Below are 22,659 nucleotides of genomic sequence, written 5' to 3' on the forward strand. Positions count from 1 at the left end.
GTGGCCTGGCCACCCGGAGAACTCTTATCCTGACCTCGCTGGCTCTAGCACCGGCCTTGCCTCATGGGAGGCCCTGATCCTGGCCTCGCTGGCCCCCGTACCAAACTAACCCCTCGGCTGGCTCCTCTCCCGGCCTCAGAGGCCCCAGCACCAGCCTAGCCCCATGACAAGCTCTGATCCCAGCCTCGCTGACCCTGGCACCGGCCTAACCGCTCGGCAGGCTCCTATCCTGGTCTTGCAAGTCCCCGCTCCGTTCTTGCCTCGTGGCAGGCTTCGATCCCGGCCTCGCTGGCCCCGGCACCGGCCTAAACCCTTGGCAGGCTCTGAACCTGGCCTTGGAGGCCCCAGCACCGGCCTTCCTCACAGCATGCTCCGATCCCAGCCTTGCTTGGCCAGCTCCTTTTAACAGGGCATTTACTGAGTGTTTTTCTTCCCCAGGGAGGAGCACAGCCACTCACCCTTCCTGCCTCTGCATAGGTTTCCTGTGGTCCTTTCTCTCTGCTTTAGCCTGTCACTAACTCATTACCCCTGCCATGCTCCAGGGAACAAGGAGTTCTAAGTCTCACTCAGGGCTCAAGTGGAGACCTTTGCTCTTCTGAAACTCCCGCTTCTCTGCTTCCTTCTGGGAAACCCTCCACACCTGCACCTTGCCCCATGCTGCCATGACAGATGCCCAGGAGCCTGTGTGCCCATTCTATCCTGCGCACACCTCTTTATCAATCAGCTCCTGGTACTTTTTTATTATTGCTTTGGGGCTGAATTGTCTCTTCCTCTCCCATCATAAGTTGCCTTTAAGAGTGTCACCGCCACACTTCTTCCTAGTGGCTTCTCTTCTGTACGACTCAGTTTCCTCATTTGTAAAAGAAGCACATTAATAATGCCTGCTTAAGTGACCATGAGGATGGATGAATCTGTGTAAAGTTCTCTTACCAGTTCCTAGCTCATAGTAAATGCTCAATATAAGCTATTATTATTAGCAATAGTATGTTACATAAATATCTAATATGTTTTCCTGCACACAGAGAACTTCCTTTTCATAATTTGATAGGAAAAATGAAAAGAAAAGCATTAGGATTTTTTTTTTGCTATCACAAAAAGAAAGCGATGCAATTTCTTATTCTGATTTAGATTTTCTTTAGTGGGGAGAAGAAAAAGAGGGGAGAAGCATAAACATCATCAGAAGGGAAAGTGGTCTCTTCCCTCCTCGACTCAGTTTTGATTTCATTCCTGGTATCTTTCCTGAGCTTTTCCAAACTTGGCAACCCCATGGTTGTGAAAGACTGATGAAAGGCTGGAGAGAGGGTTGGGCAGTAACACCCCAGGCCACCCCCGGTTGTACCTGGCAGTGTCAGTGGGCAGCTCCCTGGGGGTGGTAGTAGGTGAACTCAGGTATCTCTTCTTCAGATGTTCTAGAAGGAAAATTTTTTCTTTCTGGAAAGTTGAACAGTTGGGAGGGAGTGCAGACCGTGCCACTCCTAGACCTGTTTATCAGAATCATATCTATTCTTTGAGGTCCACACTTTGGGGGATGGATAGATTTGAGTTGTTGCTCAGTGCTGTACAGGGTTTTTTTTTTTTGTTTTGTTTTGTTTTGTTTTTGTTGTTATTATTTTAATTCTGCATATATTCCTGAATGAAATGTTCTAACTCTGACACAAAATTTAAATATGCAGTAGTGGAAAATTACTTTTTTGTGTAATATGCTTAGTTAAACCCCGTCTATGTTTTAACTTACAGGAAGAGAAATTCTAACAGCTAACAGGGTGGAAAGCGTTGAAAGTCTTTCTTTTGACTGGATTTCAAGGAATCTGTATTGGACAGATCCTTCGTACAAAAGTGTCAGTGTCATGAGGCTAGCAGATAAATCCAGACGGGCAATAGTGGAGAATTTGAATAACCCGCGATCCATTGTGGTTCATCCTCTTGCTGGGTAAGTATATTCATACTTTCCTAAGAGCTTGAAACTGAGCCTTTTACAGTTATGGAAAAGTGATGCCATAGGGATTTGGCAAGTTCTGCAAATACAAGATTGCACTGTATAACTTGAAATCATTTGAGGTTTACCCTTCATCCTAAACTTAATAAATTACTTTATCTCATTCAAATATTTTTCTCCCACATGTCAGTTTTCCCAGTCTGCCCTGGGTAAGTAAGCTGTTTTTCTCACAGTTGCAAAGGCCCAAAGGATGTGCTAAGTTTTTGGTAGGGAAGGAAGGAACGTGCAGCAGAATGCTTAGGGAAAGCTCCAGTTCTTGCTCTGCTGTGATACGTCCCTAGGAAGCTCTGCAAGGCTTGCTTAATCCTTCAGTGGTTTTCAGAGTAAAAAGTTAATGTTACCAAGTTCATGTTTTGCCATTCCACTACATGGTCAGACAAGAGCAGGCCGAAAGACAGAACAGGCCGCAGTATTCCATTTGGGTTCTCACCTTCCTTATTTAAATATGTTTAATAGCTGGCAGTTTTGTTTAGAATAATCTGAGGTATGCAGTTGTATATGAATGAAATAATGGAAAAAGAAGGCTGGTAATTCACTGAAGCCCAATTCACTAATGTGCTGGGCACTTTTCATAAATAATCTCATCTAGTCCACAAACCAGTTTGTGAAGGAAGGGTTTATAGCTATTAAACAGGAGTTGGAGCCAGGCATGGTAGTGCACACGTGTAATCCAAGTACTTGGAAGGCTGAAACCGGAGGATCGCAGTTCGCAGACAGCCTCAGCTACTTAGTGAGGCCCTGTTTCCAAATAAAGAATAAAAAACAGGGAAGGAGGTGTAGCTCAGAGGTAGAATGCTCCTGGGTTTCATCCCCAATACTGCAAAAACAAAATAAAACAGAACGACCCCACAAACAAACAAACAAACAAGCAAACAAAACCCCACAAGAGTTGGTATTCAAACTCCAGGCCTGTCCAAGTGCAAGGTTTGTGTGATTAACCAAAGTTCATTTGTTGCTTCTAGAATGTTCACTTTGTATTTTTATTTTTCCTTTTTTAAAATAATATAAGGAACAAACTTTACAACTGATACTATTGTTGATAAGAAATCCTATAGTCCTGTAGAGAATTAAACTTTATTTTCTAATGAGTTTACCTTAACTAAATCTTTGGCATTTGGTTTTATAAAGCTGTTAAATTTCTTCTTAATGACCTCTTCACTTAAAATGATATGAACTAGTCATATTTTAAAAAGTCGCATTTCAGAAGAAATGGTGTGTGTGTGTGTGTGTGTGTGTGTGTGTGTGTGTGTATAGAGAGAGAGAGAGAGAGAGAGAGAGAGAGAGAGAGAGAGAGAGAGAGAGAGAGAGAGAGAGAATATGAATGAATATGGAGATTGAACTGAACCTAGGGGAATTCTATCTCTGACTCATGTCCTGAGTTCTTTTGATTTTTGTTTCTGAAATAAGATCTTGCTAGGTTTCTGAGAATCTCACTGAGCAGCTGAGGCTGGCCTCAAAACCTGCCATCCTCCTGTCTCAGCTTCCCAAGCACTGGGATTGTAGGCACTCCCCACTATGCCTGGCTTGGAAATTACTAATTTTGATTCCTAGGGATTGCATGAAAGAGAAATGCTTTTTGTTTTGTTTGTTTTGGCCTTAAACCCACCTTTTCACCAGTCCTCATAATAAATAACTGCTTTGGGTAAGATACTGTCTGACAGTTACATTGGTTTTTGGATGCTTGTCTTTATTCAGGATAAAATATGTTTCTGCAAGTGTATCAGTTCCTTAGTACATGATGTACTTAAACATATCAAAGTCAATCACTACGCCAAGCATGAGAAGGAGGGGTGGGGAGGGAATGGGGTGGGGATCAGGTATGGGCTAATTGGGTGATGTGTGCATGTATGTCTCCACAAGTCTCTTATCCCATTAAGATGCAGGACTACAATGCACCAATAAAAAAATTAAAAAAAAAAGAATGAATAGAGAGTGATCTAGTGGGCATTGGATGTTTAATCATGAGAGAATAAAATATTTTTTGCTCATGATTTATTATTTTATTTCAACCACACATAGTATTTAATATACAACATAAAAACAATGTCTTTTTTTTTATTGGTACTAGAGATGTAACCCAGAGACATTCTACCACTGAGTTACATCCTCACCTGCTTTTATTTTTTATTTTGAGATATGGTTTCGCTAAGTTGCCCAGGTTGGCTTCAAACTTGTGATCTCCCCGCCTTAGCCTCCTGAATAGCTGGTATTACAGACATACACTGTTGAGCCCAGCTTTCAATGCCTTCTTCAAATAATCTGTTGGGTGAAAATTGTTTTAGGTGTTAAAGTGTAGGACAGTGGTACTCTGTTCTGGATGTCTGTTTTTTTAGTTTTGTTTGTTTATTTTTGGTGATGGGTTTGAATCCATGGGTGTTCTACCTCCTAGCTACACCTTCAGACCAATTTTATTTTTTATTTGGAACAGGGTCTCACTAAGTTGCTGAGAGCCTCACTAAGTTGCTGAGGCTGTCCTCCAACCTGCGATCCTACTGTCTCAACCTCCCAAATACTGAGATTATAGGCATGCATCACCATGCCCAGCTTGGCTGTCCATTTTAATGCTATTTGTATTTGTGAATTTGATTACATGTTGATAATTGAACTTTTTTTTTTTGAGGAACTGGGTTTTGAACCCAGGGGCATTTTACCTCCAAGCTATGCCTCCAGCCCTGTTTTTTAAATTCTTTATTTTGGAACAAGATCTCACTAAGTTGCAGAGGGCCTCACTAAGTAGCTCACTAAGTGTGCTACCACACCTGGCATAATTTTTAACTACAAATTAGAACAGTTATATATTAAATCTATTATGCTTGATAGCATATACGAAAAATGAAAACTGACTGAACTAAATCTCTAGAAAATTCTATGTTTTTGCTAACTCCCTTTGAGGTACCTAATTTGTGTTACTGCGAACATCCTTAACTTATTACCTCTTTTTCTAGGTATATATTCTTCACTGACTGGTTCCGACCTGCTAAGATTCTGAGAACGTGGGGTGATGGATCTCACCTTGTGCCTATAGTAAACAGTAGTCTTGGGTGGCCCAATGGCCTGGCCATTGATTGGGGGTAAGTTGGTATCATTGTATATGTCTCATTACTGAGTTCCACTTACTGCAGAGCACATATGCGGCATACTGGGTTAATATGATGGATAAGAAAACTGGTACTGCTTGTCCTCCAAAAAAAAATTTTTTTTGAGTGTGTGTGGTACTGGGAATTGAACACAGGGGTATTCTACCTCCAAGCTATGCCCACTGCCTCCTGTCCCCCTTTAAATTTTTTGTTTTAAAACAGTGTCTTCCTAGGTTGCTGAGAGTCTCACTAAATTGCTGAGGCTGGTTTCTAACCTGCAATCCTCCTGTCTCAGCCTCCCAAGTACTGGGACTATAGGCATGCTCCACTATGCTCAGCTAGAAATTTTCTAATCATTAATCGGTGATGAGAGAATGGTGTCGAATGATATAAGAATGCAAAGAACACAGACATAGCTGGCGAGATACTGGTGGGATGAAAACCAAAGTTTTCATAAATATTCTGAGAAAATCACTAGAAGCAGGCAACAAACAGGGACAATGGAGGGTCAAGATGAAGATAGTGAGTCCCAAACCCAGTTAGAAGTAGGATTAGAATTTGATGAAATATAAGTTGCATGTAATTTGTTACAGGGGGCATCTTGAGGACAGGAAATTTTTGGAGTCCAGCAACAAGTGTACATTTGTTAATATCCATTTTGGGAGAATTTTTGAAGTCTAAGAAATAGTTCTTAAGAATCAGTGAGCCATCTAGGAATATAGAAAGGGAAAAAAGAAAAATAAGTTTATGAATATTAAGTGCCAAAGTAGTTAACAGGAGAAAAAAAGGGAAGAAATATATTTACTTTTTTCTTTTTATTTATTTACTCTTTGTGTTACCAGAGATGGAACCCAGGGGCATTCTACTTCCGAGCTACACCCCTAGTCCTATTTTTTATTCTTTATTTTGAAACAGGGTCTCATTGAGTTGCAGAGGGCCTCACAAAGTAGCTTGAGGCTGTCCTCAAACCACAATTCTCTTGTCTCAGCCTCCCTAATGCTGGAATTATAATCATATGTCACCATGACTGGCTGTATTTAACTTTTTTTTTGGTGATGCTGGGGTTCCTGGTAACCCTTCTACCTCTGGGTTACACTCCCAGACACCTATTTATATATTTATTTGGAAACAGAGTCTATTAAGCCAGTACGGCTGGCTTCGAACCTGTGCGATCCTCCTGTCTTCACCTCCCAAGCGTGGGGATTACAAGCGTGTGCCACCATGCCCGGCTGTATTTAACTTTTTAAACATAGATTACCACCAGTATTTTTCTTAACTTGTTGATTTCACAAGCAGATAAATAGAATTCCTAATTCAAAGGTAGAAAAATTTCAAGTTTTCTAAAACAACTGAAAGTCATTTGATGAAGGTAGCTGTACTTTTCGGAGCATAAAACTTTAAAATTCTTAGTAAATATTATGTAAGTTTTAATAGTTTGTTTAATAAATGTTGAAGCATGATGAATTTGAATGCCCTCAGGGTAAAGGCTGCTTTCCTGGTTTCTGGATAACAGATAACTAAGTATTTTATTATTTTAGTACTTCACGATTATACTGGGTAGATGCCTTTTTTGATAAAATTGAGCACAGCACTTTCGATGGTTCAGACAGAAGAAGACTGGGCCGTATAGAGCAGATGACGCATCCATTTGGACTTACTGTCTTTAAAGGTACGTTTGGAAGCCATGAACAGTGTGTGTTGTTTTTTATTTTGCAACTTGTAACAGTAAACTCATCCTTATACAGAACTCCAGAAAAAGTTGTTATTTTAAAATAAAAATGTGGTGCTATTATTTATAGATGAAACATTTGATTTTTGATGGAAACTTTTACTTTTAGAGCTATGTTAGTTTAGACGCATTGGGTAGTAATATTGACAACCTAAATAAGAACAGCACTTTGTAGGTTATACTTATGCAATTCCTGAGAGCATACATTGTTATTTAAGTATTATATAAGGAAATAGTGAATTACCGCCTTCATCTAAGAATAAGATGGCAAGAGCTCTTTATGTAGCAGTTGTAGATTTTCATTGCTTTCTGGTCTTTGCAAGAACCTCATCAGAATTCTTGTTGAAAAATGATTACATATAGTCATTGACTGTATACTCATTGAATGGCTGAAGTGTTTTAGTCAAAATGTTGGGTAATTGACATCACCTTTATGTAGAAATGTCAGGATATGATTAAGAAGAACAGAAAGATATTATTTCCTTATTAATCTTTCCAAAAATTTGCATGCTAGTGAAGATTTCTGAGAGGCATGGGATTCTGGGAAACAACAGCCACAATAATTGCATCCAAGGCTTTTGATTTTTCTTCTCTCAACTCTCCTCCTTTTTTCCACTTTTATTTGGTTCTGAGGATTGAACCTAGGGTCATTCTACCTACAAACTACACCCCAGTATTATTTTTTTATTTTGAAACAGAGTCTTGCTAAGTTGCTGAGGGTGGCCTTGAATCTGTGACTCTCCTATGTGAGCCTCCCAAGTACTGGGATTACAGGTGTGCACTGCTGTGCCCAGCTCTCATCTCCTTTGTTGAGTATAAGCATGCTTCTCTGAGTTGAGTTGCTGGGGATCAGAATGTAACCTGGCACCATGAAACAAATGATTTATTTAGTCTTGAAAAAAGGCTGTGTGAATGGTTGTACAGCTTGTACACTGCACAAAAGTGCTAGGCCAGAGTGAGAAGAGATTGAATTCTGCCATGACTGTGCATGACAAATGATAATCTGGTTTGAGAAGTGATACTGTGTATAGAGCTACCAAAGACCACAATATATATATGTTAGTTGTGCCTGTGGTTGAAACCTCCTATTTTAAATGATTAACATATTGTTTTAAAAACCTAGACTAACTATAAATAAATCAAAGACTTTTACACACGTGGAGTGGAGTGTGGAATGAATAGGAAAGAAACTTTATTGAATTCTTATCTATTTAAATATATCAAGATACCTTCCTGAATGGAGGGACTGAGATTTCCAGACAGTGGAGATAAGATTTAGTGAGTTCAATGACTCATTAGTCATAGATTAGACCAAAGGAAAGGAAAGTTAGTCTAATGATAAAATTAGTTGCATCTTAGGCATTTTGTGGTTAGTTGAGATTTTTAGTTAGCTAAACTATCGCCAAAGAGAAAATCCACTTTGATTCAATTCTTTTTTTTTACACTGATATTTACATATTGATTTCCCTATACCAGTAGTTAGAATAAAGTGAACATAATTAAATTTTTGTTATTTAGAAAATCTTGGCATGGCCTCTCTTACCATTTTGAACATCATGGGACATTGGTACAGTTGTAGGTGTGCAGATACTTGTGTTGATATTTTTACTGATCCCCACACATACATTGAAACTCTCCTTTAGGGCTAGATCTCTACTTTTTCCTTCTCAGCAGCTTCTTATTAAAGTTGGGTGTAAAAAAATAAACATCCTCATGAAGACATAGACTATGTAATGTTGGATCTGGAAGGGATTTTAGAGATTGATGTAGTCTGTTTCCTTCACACAGTTAAACATTTGTCTGAGCACCCATCAGGCTGAAATCTACTGGAATAAGAGCTCCGTCATAGGCCTCATTGGGTGTTCTTAGAAGAACACTGGTATTTTTTAAATTTTTATTTTTAACCTTCAAAATTTAAAGTGGATTGCTACTAAAAGCCATAATAAAATGTCATATATATTTACCTAAACCCAAACCATGATAGTAATAAAATATAGACTTCCAAGGTGCACTTATAAAGCATAACCATTCATAGAAAGTGGTTACAGAAAGAGATTACAGATATTTATAGAAGATTCTCAGACTTGCAAGCCAATTGCATTTTACCAAGTCATTTGTTTATAATTCAGCTATGACTGAAAATACTAATTGCCCTTGTTCCTTTCTTAGATCATGTGTTTTTTACTGACTGGAGACTGGGTGCTATTGTTCAAGTCAGGAAATTGGATGGCGGAGATATGAGAGTTATTCGAAGTGGCATCTCCAGCATCATGCATGTGAAGTCATATGATGTCAGCATCCAGATTGGTGAGTGAGAGTGCCAGGTTTTTTTTTTTATTTTTTTTTATTTTTGGTACTGGGGATGGAACCCAGGGGCATTCTACCTGTGAGCTACATCCCCAGCACCATTTTTTTCCCTTTATTTTGGAACAGGGTCTCACTAAGTTTCAGAGGACCTCACTAAGTAGCTAAGGCTGGCTTCAAACTTTTGCTCCTCCTGTCTCAGCCTCCCAAGTACTGGGATTACAAACTTGTGCCACTATGCCCCGCTCTAGGTTTAATAATATATATATCCGGGTGTGGTGGCGCATGCTTGTAATACCCGCACTTGGGAGGCGGAGACAGGAGGATTGTGCTGGTTTGAAGCCAGCCTTGCTGGCTTAAGAGACCCTGTTCCCAAATAAAAAAATATAAAAATAGGTCTGGGAGTGTAACCCGGAGGTTGAAGGGTTTCCAGGAACCCCAGTACCACTAAAAAAAAAAAAAAAGATATATATATATATTTAAATTTTTTTTTTACCTTCAAAATTTAAAGCTGATTGCTACTAAAAGCCATAAAACTTCATATGTATTTACCTAAACTATTTACCTAAAAAATACATGTATTTATTTGATGTAGTGGTTTCTCTTTGCTTTAAGTACTTATTTAACATTGCTTCTGATAGTTTTATATTTCTGTCACCCCCATAATTTGGCACTGTAAGACTTTAGATCTTGGTTCAACTTTGCTAATTCTAGGAGTGTTGTAAGGAAATAGACACTTTAGTACTTTCTGCTCTTAAATGGAATGTAATCTTTGGAAGGATGATTTCCCAAAGGATGCTTGTTACTGCTTAATACTGGGTCTGAAAAATGTTCTTTTCTGTTTGCTTTCCTTCACAAATCAGACCTGTGAGTGATCAACCTAATGGAATTTTATATAACTTACCTCATCAGAGCTTTGCATTTTTCAGGGTCTAACTACTGCAATCAGTCCACCCATCCCAACGGGGACTGCAGCCACTTTTGCTTCCCCGTGCCAAATTTCCAGCGGGTGTGCGGGTGCCCCTACGGAATGAGGCTGACTTCTAATAACTTGGCATGTGAGGGAGACTCGGCCCGTGAACCACCCACACAGCAGTGTGGCTCCTTTTCCTTCTCCTGCGACAATGGCAGATGTGTGCCCAGTTACGACCGCTGTGATGGAGTTGATGACTGTCATGATAACAGTGACGAGCATCTGTGTGGTACACCTAGTAAGTAGCTGGGCTCAGAGACATTTCCGACTCTTAACATGTAGTTTAAAGGCTTTTAGGAAGCTAAGCAATAAGTATTTAGAGATAATATTACATATAGTTTCTAATACTGGTTTTAGACTATCTTCAATAAAATTTCTTTTGATATTAGCTGCTTGGACCACTGCAGAGTCATTACATCTTGGTAAGCTCCTTAAGAAGTCTAAACAGAGCTGCAAATGTGGCCCAGTGGTAGAGAGCTTACTTAGCATGCATGAAGCTCTGAATTTCATCCCCAGCAATACACACATTTATACACTGAACTTGACATAGTCTTTAGTATCTGAGAGACTAGTAAGCTGGTCGTGGTGGTGCACGCTTGTAATTCCAGCATTTGGGAGGCTGAGATCAGAGGATCGCGGTTTGCGGACAGCCTCAGCTACTTAGTGAGGCCCTTCACAACAACTAACTCAGTGAGACCCTGTTTCAAAATAAAGAATAAAAACTTGGGCAGGGGGTGTAGCTCAGAGGTCAAATGCCTCTGGGTTTCATCCACAGACCTAAAAAAAAAAAAGAATAGGTACTATTAATCATATATATTTTTTTAAAATCTCATGTTCAATGTTTTCTTTCCCCAACTTTTGGAGTGAAATGAATTAGGGGTGGGATTTCAGCTTTACTCTTTACCATCTTCTTTTGATGGTAACATAGTTTATGAAGTTTGAGGTCTAATGGCTACTATTTTAAAAAGCATTAGAATCTCATTAAAGTTTTAAAAACCAAAGACAGTTGAAGCCTTAGAAATCTCTTTTGAGGTACAACTAATGGTATCTTGGAGAGAAAGAAGAGAGACAGATTTGAAAAATAAAAGTGCCCACTTGTCCATTTTTCTGAAATTTCTGAAATTTTCACCCTTTTATGTATTATCTTCCTGTTTCTAAAAGTGTACACCTTTACCTGAATGTTTTATCTATTTACATTTTTCATAGGATACATTTTCAAGATCTCCTACTGAGTTTGAAATTATGATTGGAAGAAGCACAGCTTGGAAGTTAAAGATGTGCCTTACTGGTCATACCAACTAGAGCTTGGCTGTGGGCGTCAGTTTCCTTATCTATAAAATGCAGATGATTTTATGCACTTGATAGTATTCTTGTGAGAATTAAAAGAGGATACACACATACATATGTATATGTAGTACTTAGAAAAGTCCTTGTTCTGTGATAAAGAGTGGGGAAGATAATGATGGCATCTCTGGCTGTACATTTCTCCTTAGTTTGTACAATACTTCCACTGAAATATGAGAAGAATTTGGCCCTTACAAGGCAAGACATTTACAAATAAATGTCTTCATGACAAGTTTCTTGCTGTTGTAGATAACACCTGCTCTTCTTCGGCGTTCACCTGTGCCCATGGAGGAGCGTGCATCCCTTTAAGCTGGCGCTGTGACAAGTACAATGACTGTGTGGATGGCAGTGATGAGCAAAACTGCCCCACCCGAGCACCTACTGTCTGCTTTGAGTCCTACTATACCTGTGATAATAACCTATGCATCCCAAGGGACTGGGTCTGCGACACAGACAACGACTGTGGAGACGGATCTGATGAAAAGAACTGTGGTAAGTTTTGAACTGGTTTCTCTTGGTTGGTCAGCCTAATGAGTGGATTGGGACAGTGGACAAGCCTTGCCCTACATGAACTTCATTGTATCTTAGGCACTGCTATTCTTGTATTCATCTCTATATTAGTTAGGCTATAACAGTAAAGGCATGTGCCTGTACGCAGGAAACTTAGAGTCCTCCTACTTATGGAAGCAAAACAAGGGATGTCTTCGAAGCTATATATTCAGTTTGAAAGTGAAAAAAACAGCTGGGTGCAGTGGTGCTGAAGCAGGAGGATCACTTAAGCCCAGGATTTGGAGAATAGTCTAGACATCATGGCAAGAAAGACCCCATCCAAATTTTTAAAAAGTCCCTCAACTAACTCTTTAGATATGTAAAACAACTTAAACTATTTATAAATATATCCAAATGTTTGGCTCTTGGTTTTTATTTTCATCTGATACAGGCAGAAAGGCCACAGAATAACAAAGGTCTAAAAAATTTAAATTTTCATTACCTTACCCATCTGCTTTTCCTCTTATTTTCATGTTTATTTTCATGTCTGCAATATTAATTTAAGGTGAAGCAGAGTTCTCTAGATTAAATTGTAGTCCTGGGTGCCACTCATTTCCCTTTTTCATTAGTTGAACTTGGAAAATCCCTCCCAGTTTTCTCATTCTGAGTCTGTATTTTATAACTTTATGTTGTGGCTGGGGGAGCCAGACCACTTAACTCCAAGGCTGTGCCTTAATAATGCGGCTTTTAGCCGGGCGTGGTGGCGCACGCTTGTAATCCCCGCGCTTGGGAGGCGGAGACAGGAGGATCACGCAGGTTCGAAGCCAGCCGCGCTGGCGTAAGAGACCCTGTCTCAAAAATATAAAATAGGTCTGGGAGTGTAGCCCGGAGGTAGAAGGGCTTCCAGGAACCCCAGAGCCACCAAAAAAAAAAAAAAAAAAAAAAAAAAATGCGGCTTTTAGAATTGTGTGTTTGACTTTAACTTAAGTCTAGTTATCATGATCTGTCTATAACTTGTGGCAACGAGGCATGTGGGTTGTCCTGACCATGTTCCTTAGTTGGGCTTCATTGCTTAGCTTCAGTCTAGAGTCACAGACCCAAATGTATTCATGAGATGTACTAGTCCAACCACTTGGTGTCTACTTGCTAAGTCACAGTTTCTCCTCTGTCCTATAATCTTTTTATTTTTTATTCTAAAATCTGTCCATAGCTTGAGTTTGCCTACAGGGCTGACTTTGACAATATGGCTGACTTGAAAGAATTTTGAAGATGTGTACACATGACAAAACTTATGTAGATACTTAGTGTTTGTTTTTTAGTTTGGTTCTGATTCCCACTGAACAGAAAATAAACTTACTTGGCTTTGTTTTTGGATGACATTAGAAACTTCACAGACATGTCAGCCTACTCAGTTTCGTTGCCCCGACCATCGATGTATTGACCCGTCTTATGTCTGTGATGGTGACAAGGACTGCAGCGATGGATCTGATGAGGCTGACTGTGGTAGGTGGATTTTTTTCCTCAGTGTTTACAGAAATCGCAATGTTCAAATAATTTTTTTCTTTGAGCTAATTTTTAATGTTTTTTTTTATTGTTAGTATTAAATTGTACTAGTTCCCAGTTCAAGTGTATGGATGGGAGTAAGTGTATTGGCATCAGATACCGTTGTGATGGTGTTTTTGACTGCAGTGACAACTCTGATGAGGCGAGCTGTCGTAAGTACCACGTATCCAGCACGTTCAGCCAAAAGGTCATTTCATTTGTTCTAGTATTATGAAACATTTTCTCTAACTCAGACAAACGGGGGGAAAAACATCCTAGATTACAACGTATTCTTAAAAAATGCTATATTAAGTATGATCCACCTATACCGGGCCAGGGAATTTATCCAAAAGAATCAAAGTCAGTATATAACAACCATACTTGCCTATCCATGCTTATAGCAGCACAATTTACAATAGCCAAGTTATGAAACCAGCCTAGGTGCCCATCAAGAGATGAATGGATAGAGTACTCAGCCATAAAGAAGAATGAAGTAGCATCATTTGTTGGTAAATGGATGGAACTGGAGAACATGATGCTGAGTGAAGTAAGCCAGACTCAGAAAGTCCAGAGTTGTGTGTTTTCTCTCATATGTGGAAGCTAGAGAGAATAAAAGAATAAAAAAGGGATCTCATGAAAGTAGAAGGGAGACCAGTAAAATAGAGGAAGTAGATGGGGGTGGGGAGGGAAAGGGGTAACACTGAGGAATGAAATCATCCCAACTATGTATGTTCATGTATGAGCATATCACAACGAGGTCCACATTTATATGAAATTATGCTGCACCAATAAATGAAAATGCGATACTGAGCACACTGTACACAATAAAATTGCCTAGGCATTACCAAATAATGATTTGTAATTGAAAAATCAAGTGGATGTATAAATGGGTACCTCACATTGTCTGTTAGGTTATTTTTTATAACCTGTTATTTTTAATTTATTTTTGGTTGCTTTTAGTTTTTCCTAGGACATTCTGTATTAGTGAGTGTCAGACTTTTGAGGTAATATATATATATATATATATATATATATATATATATATATATATATAGTTTCTTTCAAACCTCAATTAGAAAGTTAAATCATATTGACTCCAATGAATCCATCATTTCAGTTATTATTTATTGAATAACTGCTAAAATGTTTTATATAGCCTTTGTCCTTAGATTTTGGGCAAGAGGCAATATAGAAGGCAAGAGAAACAAGCAAGGTAGACAGTTATAAGTGCCTTAGAAATTAATTCAGATAAAACTGTGGAGGTTTAGAGAAAAATTCCTTCTAGTCAGAGGATTCAAGGAAGACTTTATACAATATAAATCTATAGAAATCACAGGCTGGAGACTTTTTTAACCTCATTTTTAGAAATTACCTACCATTTGTATTCAGTGGCTTTTTAGGCTTGTGAAAAATCATCAGTGAGTTTGGTCATTTGTTTGAACAGGCTTTTTGTTGAAGCAATAGGTGTGTAAATCCATGGGTAAAAAAGAAAGTTAAATAAAATGCTTACATACTTTATAGTTTGTGCAGCAACAAGAAATTCCTAAATCTTGGGTTTTTCAGTTTCACATAGAAAAAAAAATCTGCACTGTGATGAGGTTACAATCGCCATTGACTTGCTATGGTCTGGGAGGGAGCTCAGGTTTACCCCCATGAAAAAGGGAAGCCATTCTTGTCTCTTTCTCAAGGATTGCTTGATAAATAGTGAAAAATTTGCAAAGAATGAAATCTTTCCTGTCACCTTTGGTTTATTTAATGTGTCCTGGTTTTATTGGACATATAGTTTATTTGAGGGAAAATTATGGCATTCATACATATAATATTGAGCACTTTAAGTTTGATGTAATCTTAGCCGTTGAAGCTCTGTTCAAAACCTATGGTGATTCTTTAATAGAAAGATGGCTAAATTCTGATTGATTATGCAACTGAATGAATATTAGAAATTCAGGAAACAATGTTTTCTTGACTCAGGTACTAATCTTCTACTCAAGACTTGTGCATCCTTTACTTAGTTTGTTGCTAGATCACCAATTTGATAAACAAGATTTTCTATGTGCCAGAGTGTGGGAGAAGGGGACTATAACAGGGGCTATAAAATGCATTCATGAGCCCATTTTCCCATGCTTTCCTCCTAGCCACCAGGCCTCCTGGCATGTGCCACTCAGATGAATTTCAGTGCCAAGGAGATGGTACCTGCATCCCGGACAACTGGGAGTGTGATGGACACCCAGACTGCATCGACAGGTCCGATGAGCACAATGGCTGTGTGCCCAAGACCTGCCCTCCATCTCATTTCCTCTGTGACAATGGAAACTGCATCTACAAAGAATGGCTCTGTGATGGGGACAATGACTGCAGGGACATGAGTGATGAGAAGGACTGCCCTACTCAGCCCTTCCGTTGTCCCAGTTGGCAGTGGCAGTGTCCCGGCCACAGCATCTGTGTGAATCTGAGTGTGCTGTGTGATGACACCTTTGACTGCCCCAATGGCACAGATGAGTCCCCACTCTGCAGTAAGTTTCCTGACCACGGTTTGCTGGCCCTCAATTCATTCTGAGCAGTAGCCTCGTGTGCCTCACAATTGTCACAGTCCCCTGTAGCTCTTTAGGAAGGGATTTTAGTTCCTCTGTGACTTCCACTCGGTGTAGGGATAATCACACTTGATTTCAAATAAATCATCACTGGATAATATCTCTCATTAAAACCTTTGCACTTGGCTATGTGTTTTTCATTCTTTTTACGTCATCATTTAGAAAATTGAGACTAAATGAGGCCATTAGATTGTCAGTTAAAATTGATCCCCTTGGTAATGTGCTCATGAATTTTTCTAACTTTAATGTTTTCTAATTTCAATCAGAACTTGCCACAAAACAAATAAGTCCAGGGATTTGTGTTTGCTGTGATTCAAATGCTGTGATTGGCATACAATCCTAACTACTGTCCTTCCTTTCTTTCCTCCTTAATCAATGCTCACTCTCAGATGAACTGCAGCCAGGTATGACTGTGAAGTAGATTAGATTTTTATGATTTCCCATGTGTTGCGTTTGTGCTATTTCCTAATTATGGCGACTTCCCCTTCTAGTGCATGTTCTGTGTTATGACTCTTATAAATAAGTTAGAGTACTAATGAAAATAGAGCGTATCTGCATCCCCAGGCATGTGAACTGTCTTTGAGTAGATTCAAGCATTGCCATAAGGAATGATGGTATATTAGTGGATATGTGCTTGCTAATGTCCCAATTACCTTTTCCCTTCCATGCATTCAGTTTCATAGATTTTCTAACCTTTTCTCATAAATATTAATTCTTATCCTTCATTTCTACATAGGCTTCTTTGCATGCTTTATCAATGACAATTTTGTTTGTTTGCTTTTTTTGCAGTACTGGGGATTGAACCCAGGTATGAGTATAAAGTATTTAAAATTTTTGTGATTTTATGTATGTAATCATTTGCATGCTAGAGTGTATACAACCAAGGTACACTCCCAGCTCTTTTTATTTTATTTTGTGACAGGGCCTTGCTAAGTTGCTCAGGCCATGCATACTCCTGCCTCAGCCTCCCAGGCAGCTGGGATTATAGATGTGCGTCACCAAACCTGGCTGACAATTTGTTTCTTGACGTCAACATTTCCTCAAGATCTCTGATTGCACTAAATGTAGTTATACTAGTAGTGAAGAAGGTGGTCCAAGTCCAATGCTCAGTGAATCCTCGGGCAAATCAGGGGAGATGCCAAATAGCCGTGGTGCTCCTTCAAGTGACTGTTGCGCTTAGCTCTTATCTGAACATTATATTGAAGGTGTTGGGAACTACATGGCAAATACTACATCAAAGTGAATCAAAGAAGCAAAGATCCCTGACTTTTTCTTTGTGATTCTCTTTCTTTATTCTAGATCAGGACACATGCTTTCATTTCAATGGTGGTTGTACTCATGAGTGTATTCAAGGGCCCTTTGGGGCTAAGTGCATCTGTCCATTGGGATATCAACTTGCCAATGATACTAAGACCTGTGAAGACATAAATGAATGTGAAACTCCAGGCTTTTGTAGCCAGCACTGTTACAATATGAGAGGTTCTTTCCGGTGCTCTTGTGATGAAAATTACACATTAGAAGAAGATGGAAGGACTTGTAAAGTTACAGGTGACTATTAGACTTAAAAGTGAGCTAACATCAGTCAGTTTAACAGCATGTCCTAGAGCTTAAGATACGGTGTGTGTATAATTGACAATGTTGACTAAGAATCAGAATGTGAACCCTGATTAGGATATATAATGTCTTTTAGTCTCAAAATATTAAGATATTTTGGGGAAATATATGATTAAACACATACAGGTGGAAGATTTTTATTATTTTTATAGTATTTTAAATGATTTTGACCGTATATGTAAGCGTTTTTATAAAAGGCCTAGTGAATTCAATTCAACCAATATTAATTCAGTTTCTATAAAAGTGATGTTACTACTACTAGAATATTGATTTGGATGCTTTCAAAGTCAAATAAAGAAGGATAAGGCAGATATAAAGTTTCTTTCTTTTACAAGTAGGAGTCTGATGGTAGGCAGTCCAGGGGGTACCCCGGACTGTTATCATCATCATGTGGCTTCCATCTAAGGGTCTAGTGATAGTGCTCCCGTCTTCACCTTCTCTCAGAACATATGACAGGGAAAAATAAAGTGGAGGGCACGCAGCCTCCTTTTACGGATGTGACCTGGAACTGGCTACATCATTTCTACTCACATCTTATTGGTCATCACTTAGTCAAGTTGTCACTCAAGGCTACAATGAAGGCAGAAACCTGTCTGTAGCTGGATGGCCGAGTGCCAAGCTAATGCTTGATATGTAAATATATTCATAAATAAATAAATATAAAAATAGGAGCTGGGTGTAGTGGCACAAGCTTGTAATCCCCGCATTCTGGGGTCTGAGACAGGAGGATCGTGGTTTACGGACAGTCTCAGCTACTTAGTGGGGCCCTCTGCAACCTAGTGAGACCCTGTTTCAAAATAAAAGAATAAAAAATGGGGCAGAAGGTGTAGCTTGGAGGTCGAATGCTCCTGGGTTCCATCCCCAGACCGCCAAAAAAAAAAAAAAAAAAAAAATTAGGAGTTACTGGAAGACAAAACTCTCTGCCGCATCTAAATGGCTCAGAACAAAAATGGTTAAGACATGATTCCTGTTATATAAAGGTCTGCACTTTAGTAAATGAGATAAGCAAAGTACAAAAATAGAGTACAAAGAAGAAAGCAAGTAGAGTGCACTCCAGATTTGTATTTACATATTCATTGAAATATTCAAGGAAGAAACATTTCAAAGTCTACCTTAAGTACTCATGAAAATCAGATAATTGAATGAAGTGACTAAAATATTGTCATGGGGCTCTCTCCCCCATTACTATAGTTTGAAATTACCTCTTCTTTTTGTTAATGAAAACATTTCATCAAATGTTTAAGAGCCCCTGTAGTTGTATTCCTCCCAGAATTATTGATAGTTTTGCCTCTTTTTCTTGGACAGCATCTGAAAGTCTACTGTTACTTGTGGCAAATCAGAACAACATTATTGCTGACAATATCACCTCCCAGGTCCACAATATCTATTCATTGATCCAGGATGGTTCTCACATTATAGCTCTTGATTTTGATTCAAAAAGTGGTCGAGTTTTTTGGTCTGACTCAAGTCAGGGCAAAACCTGGAGTGCATTTCAAAATGGAACAGACAGGAGAGTAGTAAGTATATTTCTGGGGATCTTCTGCCTATCTAGTTCTCCTGTCTTGAGTCTGTTTGCTTTTCCAGTGAGAGCAGACTCTACTTCTCCTCTCCTGTGAAGCTCTTGTAGCCTCCTCAGAAGCACATCACATTCAGAGGCCTGGATGTCCATAATTCCTAATCTGTGGGTGGTTTTTTTTTTATTTTTTTTTTTTAGTAAGTGGTCTCTGATGCATGTTCTTTAACCAACATATCAATCACTAACCCAAACATGAGAAAGAGGAAGAGGGAGGAAATGGGATGGGAATTGTTTAAGGGCTAACTAATTGGGTGATGTGTGCATGTATGACTCCACCATCTTGCATCCCATTAAGAGGTGTGAATACAGTGCACCAATAAAAAAATTAAAAAAAGAATGTGGTCTCTGAAGTCCTAGCCATGATTCTGAATTCCAGGTTACCTGATGCAGATGCTCCATTGTGTCTCTGAGGTCCCATTTGGGTTTTTTTTTGGTGGATGAGAGCAAAGAATAAGAGAGTCAAGCTCTTCTTAGGTTTAATTTTGTTACATTTCTTAGTCCTTCTTCCATAGTTTCAGTGTTTTAACCCTTGATTGTCATGTTTCCTCTGCCCCTTAGAATTTTATTCTGTTATCACTGGCACTTACTCAATAAAGATATTGGCATGTGAACATTGTAAAGTTTTACAAAGTTGCCAATTTAGCACATGAATAGAGCTCTCGTGTAAGTGCAAAAGCATTTTGAAATAAAAACAAAACTACCCAATAATTCAATATAATTGAGTTATCTTAGCATATTCAATGTTCTGGAATCTTGTATTTTTCTCAGAAAACCCCAATTTTTATTTCCTGTAAATACCGGGAGATAAACTTTTCTAGTCCCAATAAGTTATCATAGAACAAGTTAGAAGCCTTGTTCTAGATGTTTTTTCATGTATTTTCATGTTTGGGTTCATTTATTCTCTTTAACAGCCACTCTTATTCACTTTTGTCTTTAGCTACATGACACTGGTACCACCATCACTGAAACTATTGCAGTAGACTGGATAGGCCGGAATATTTACTGGACAGATTATTCTCTGGAAACCATTGAAGTCTCCAAAATTGATGGGAGCCATAGGATGGTGCTGATTAGCAAAAATGTAACAAATCCAAGGGGACTAGCATTAGACCCCAGAATGAAGTAAGAATTTTTATTTTAATGATATTGTCTTGACATGATTATAATAATGAAAAACACCAATAGCATGATGTAGCTGAAATGCATATTATAGAATTGGGTTAAATAAAATTGCATCTTGTCAAGCATGGTAGATACCCAACTGATTGTTGCCACCTCCTTCATCTGAAGAGTGTTCCTCATAAAGTATATAGGAGCAATTATTTGTTCCCTTTTATAACCACAATGATTTACTAGCTTGTCAATGCAATTAATTATTAATTTTGTGGTACTGGGGGATGGAACCCAGGGGCCTTCTACCTCTGGGCTACACTCCCAGACCTGTTGTATGTTTTATTTGGGAAAGGGGTCTCACTAAGTAGCTGAGGCTGGCTTTGACCTGTGCAGTCCTCCGGTCTCAGCCTCCCAAGCATTGGGATTATAAGTGTGCGCCACCACGCCCGGCTTTGTCAGTGCGATTATTGAAATGATTATTATTGATGGGACACTTAGTCGTGACTTTGATACTTCATGGCCATTCAACAAAAGCCAGATTTTTCTGCCTCAGTTGCCTGCTGTATTAGAATGCCCTTTATGTTTTATAAGGAAGAATTTTTCACCTGCTCTAAAGTGCAGAAATAAATTCTCCTATGTGTTTAGAAACCTTTGAGGGCTTCCTTCCTTGCATGTATTTAGATTCTGCAGGATAGTGAATTAGGTGAATTATTTATTAATTTTATTTTTTGTGGTACTGGGGATGGAACCCAGGGGCATTCTACCTCTGAGCTCTTTATCCAGCCCAACTTTTTAGTTTTTTATTTTGAAACAGGGTATCACTGAGTTGCAAAGGGCTTCACTAAGTAGCTGAGGCTGGCCATGAACCATGATCCTCCCATCTCAGCCTCTCAAATGCTAACATTACAAGCGTGCGCCACCACCCCCGGCTTGAATTAGGTGATTTATATTTAACATGATACTGCTTTTTAAATATTATGTAGTATTACACACCAGTGAAATTTATGACGAATCTCTGAAGCGGAATAAATTGATTCTCTTATCTAAAACATGACAGTGTAGACAAACAAGGACAGATGGATTTTCTAGATCAACTATTTAGGGACTGTACTCAAACATGAGTTGGCATCGAGACATTTCTATGTCATGATGTATGGCATGGCTTATGAACATGACAAAAACACCCAGATGGCTTACGATTGCATTATGACTACAGCTTTACTTTGTGATGCTCCGAGGAAGTAATGAGCTCCGTGCGTGTGTTCTGAGCTGGGGATGATTTATTTTAAGCAGAGAGCAAGCAGGATGCTGTATTACTTGGCAGATGTTTCTCACATTGAAATCTGTGCCCTTCAGTTGGTAACTAGTGTCTTTTCATAGTGATCATGTCATGTTCTGGTCTGACTGGGGCCATCACCCTCGCATCGAGCGAGCCAGCATGGATGGCAGCCTGCGCACGGTCATTGTCCAGGACAAGATCTTCTGGCCCTGTGGCTTAGCCATTGACTACCCCAATAGGCTGCTCTACTTCATGGATGCTTATCTTGATTACCTGGAATTTTGTGATTATAATGGACAACATCGCAGGCAGGTGATAGCCAGTGATTTGGTAAGTTGGAATGAAGAAAACTAAATTAAGGCTACAACAGTGGCTAGGTAGGAAACAGAGTATCAAGAAAATTAAGAAATCGCTTTTAGTGTTATATACATTATTAATTAAATGCAGGAAATACCAACAGTCATTGAGGGCAAACTATCCTCTGTTGCTAACAGGAAAACAAATATATATATTTTTTGTGGTGCTGGGGGTGAAACCCGGGGGCTTTCTACCTCCAGGCTATACTCCCAGACCTATGTTATATTTTATATGGAAACAGGGTCTCACTAAATTGCTGAGAGCCTCACTAAGTAGCTGATGCTGGCTTCGAACCTGTGCCATCTTTCTCTCTCAGCCTCCGAAGTGCGGGGATTATAAGGGTCTGCCACCACACCCAGCAAAAACAAATATTTTTTATGGTACTTGATGGTCAGATTGTGTCGTGTTCAAGGAAAATTACTAGCTCATGTCGTTTAGTTGATCTGTCGAAGCTGATATGTTGCTTCTGTTTCTTTAAAAAGTTAATACCTTAACCAGATTTACATTTCTTAACTAAATCATAGTCTGTTACATGCTTAATTCTTTTCATTTAATAAATTCAATATTTCCACAAGTCAAATGGGCAAATAGAGAAAGTATTTTTACCAAAGAGCTGTTACTGACATGGATTTAAGATCCCCATTGTTTGTAGTTCCTGTGACTTCAGGAAGTCTG

General features: G+C 39.0%; 1 protein-coding gene across 1 annotated transcript in view; it reads left to right on the plus strand.

Annotated features, from left to right (window-relative positions):
- Positions 1-22,659, plus strand: part of LRP2 (LDL receptor related protein 2) — a gene marked incomplete at both ends in the record, with an annotated part of 215,934 nt that overhangs the window by 86,528 nt on the left and 106,747 nt on the right. The window contains 13 exons of the mRNA XM_080688848.1: positions 1,738-1,930; positions 4,942-5,067; positions 6,612-6,742; positions 8,972-9,109; positions 10,036-10,317; positions 11,673-11,915; positions 13,296-13,415; positions 13,511-13,627; positions 15,590-15,967; positions 17,345-17,593; positions 18,965-19,176; positions 20,173-20,357; positions 21,729-21,957. Of these exons, the coding sequence (XP_080544974.1) occupies positions 1,738-1,930; positions 4,942-5,067; positions 6,612-6,742; positions 8,972-9,109; positions 10,036-10,317; positions 11,673-11,915; positions 13,296-13,415; positions 13,511-13,627; positions 15,590-15,967; positions 17,345-17,593; positions 18,965-19,176; positions 20,173-20,357; positions 21,729-21,957 (2,603 nt within the window). The remainder of the gene's footprint in view (positions 1-1,737; positions 1,931-4,941; positions 5,068-6,611; positions 6,743-8,971; positions 9,110-10,035; positions 10,318-11,672; positions 11,916-13,295; positions 13,416-13,510; positions 13,628-15,589; positions 15,968-17,344; positions 17,594-18,964; positions 19,177-20,172; positions 20,358-21,728; positions 21,958-22,659) is intronic.

Source organism: Muscardinus avellanarius (genome assembly GCF_963383645.1).
Source record: "Muscardinus avellanarius genome assembly, chromosome: 2".
Taxonomy (NCBI): domain Eukaryota; kingdom Metazoa; phylum Chordata; class Mammalia; order Rodentia; family Gliridae; genus Muscardinus; species Muscardinus avellanarius.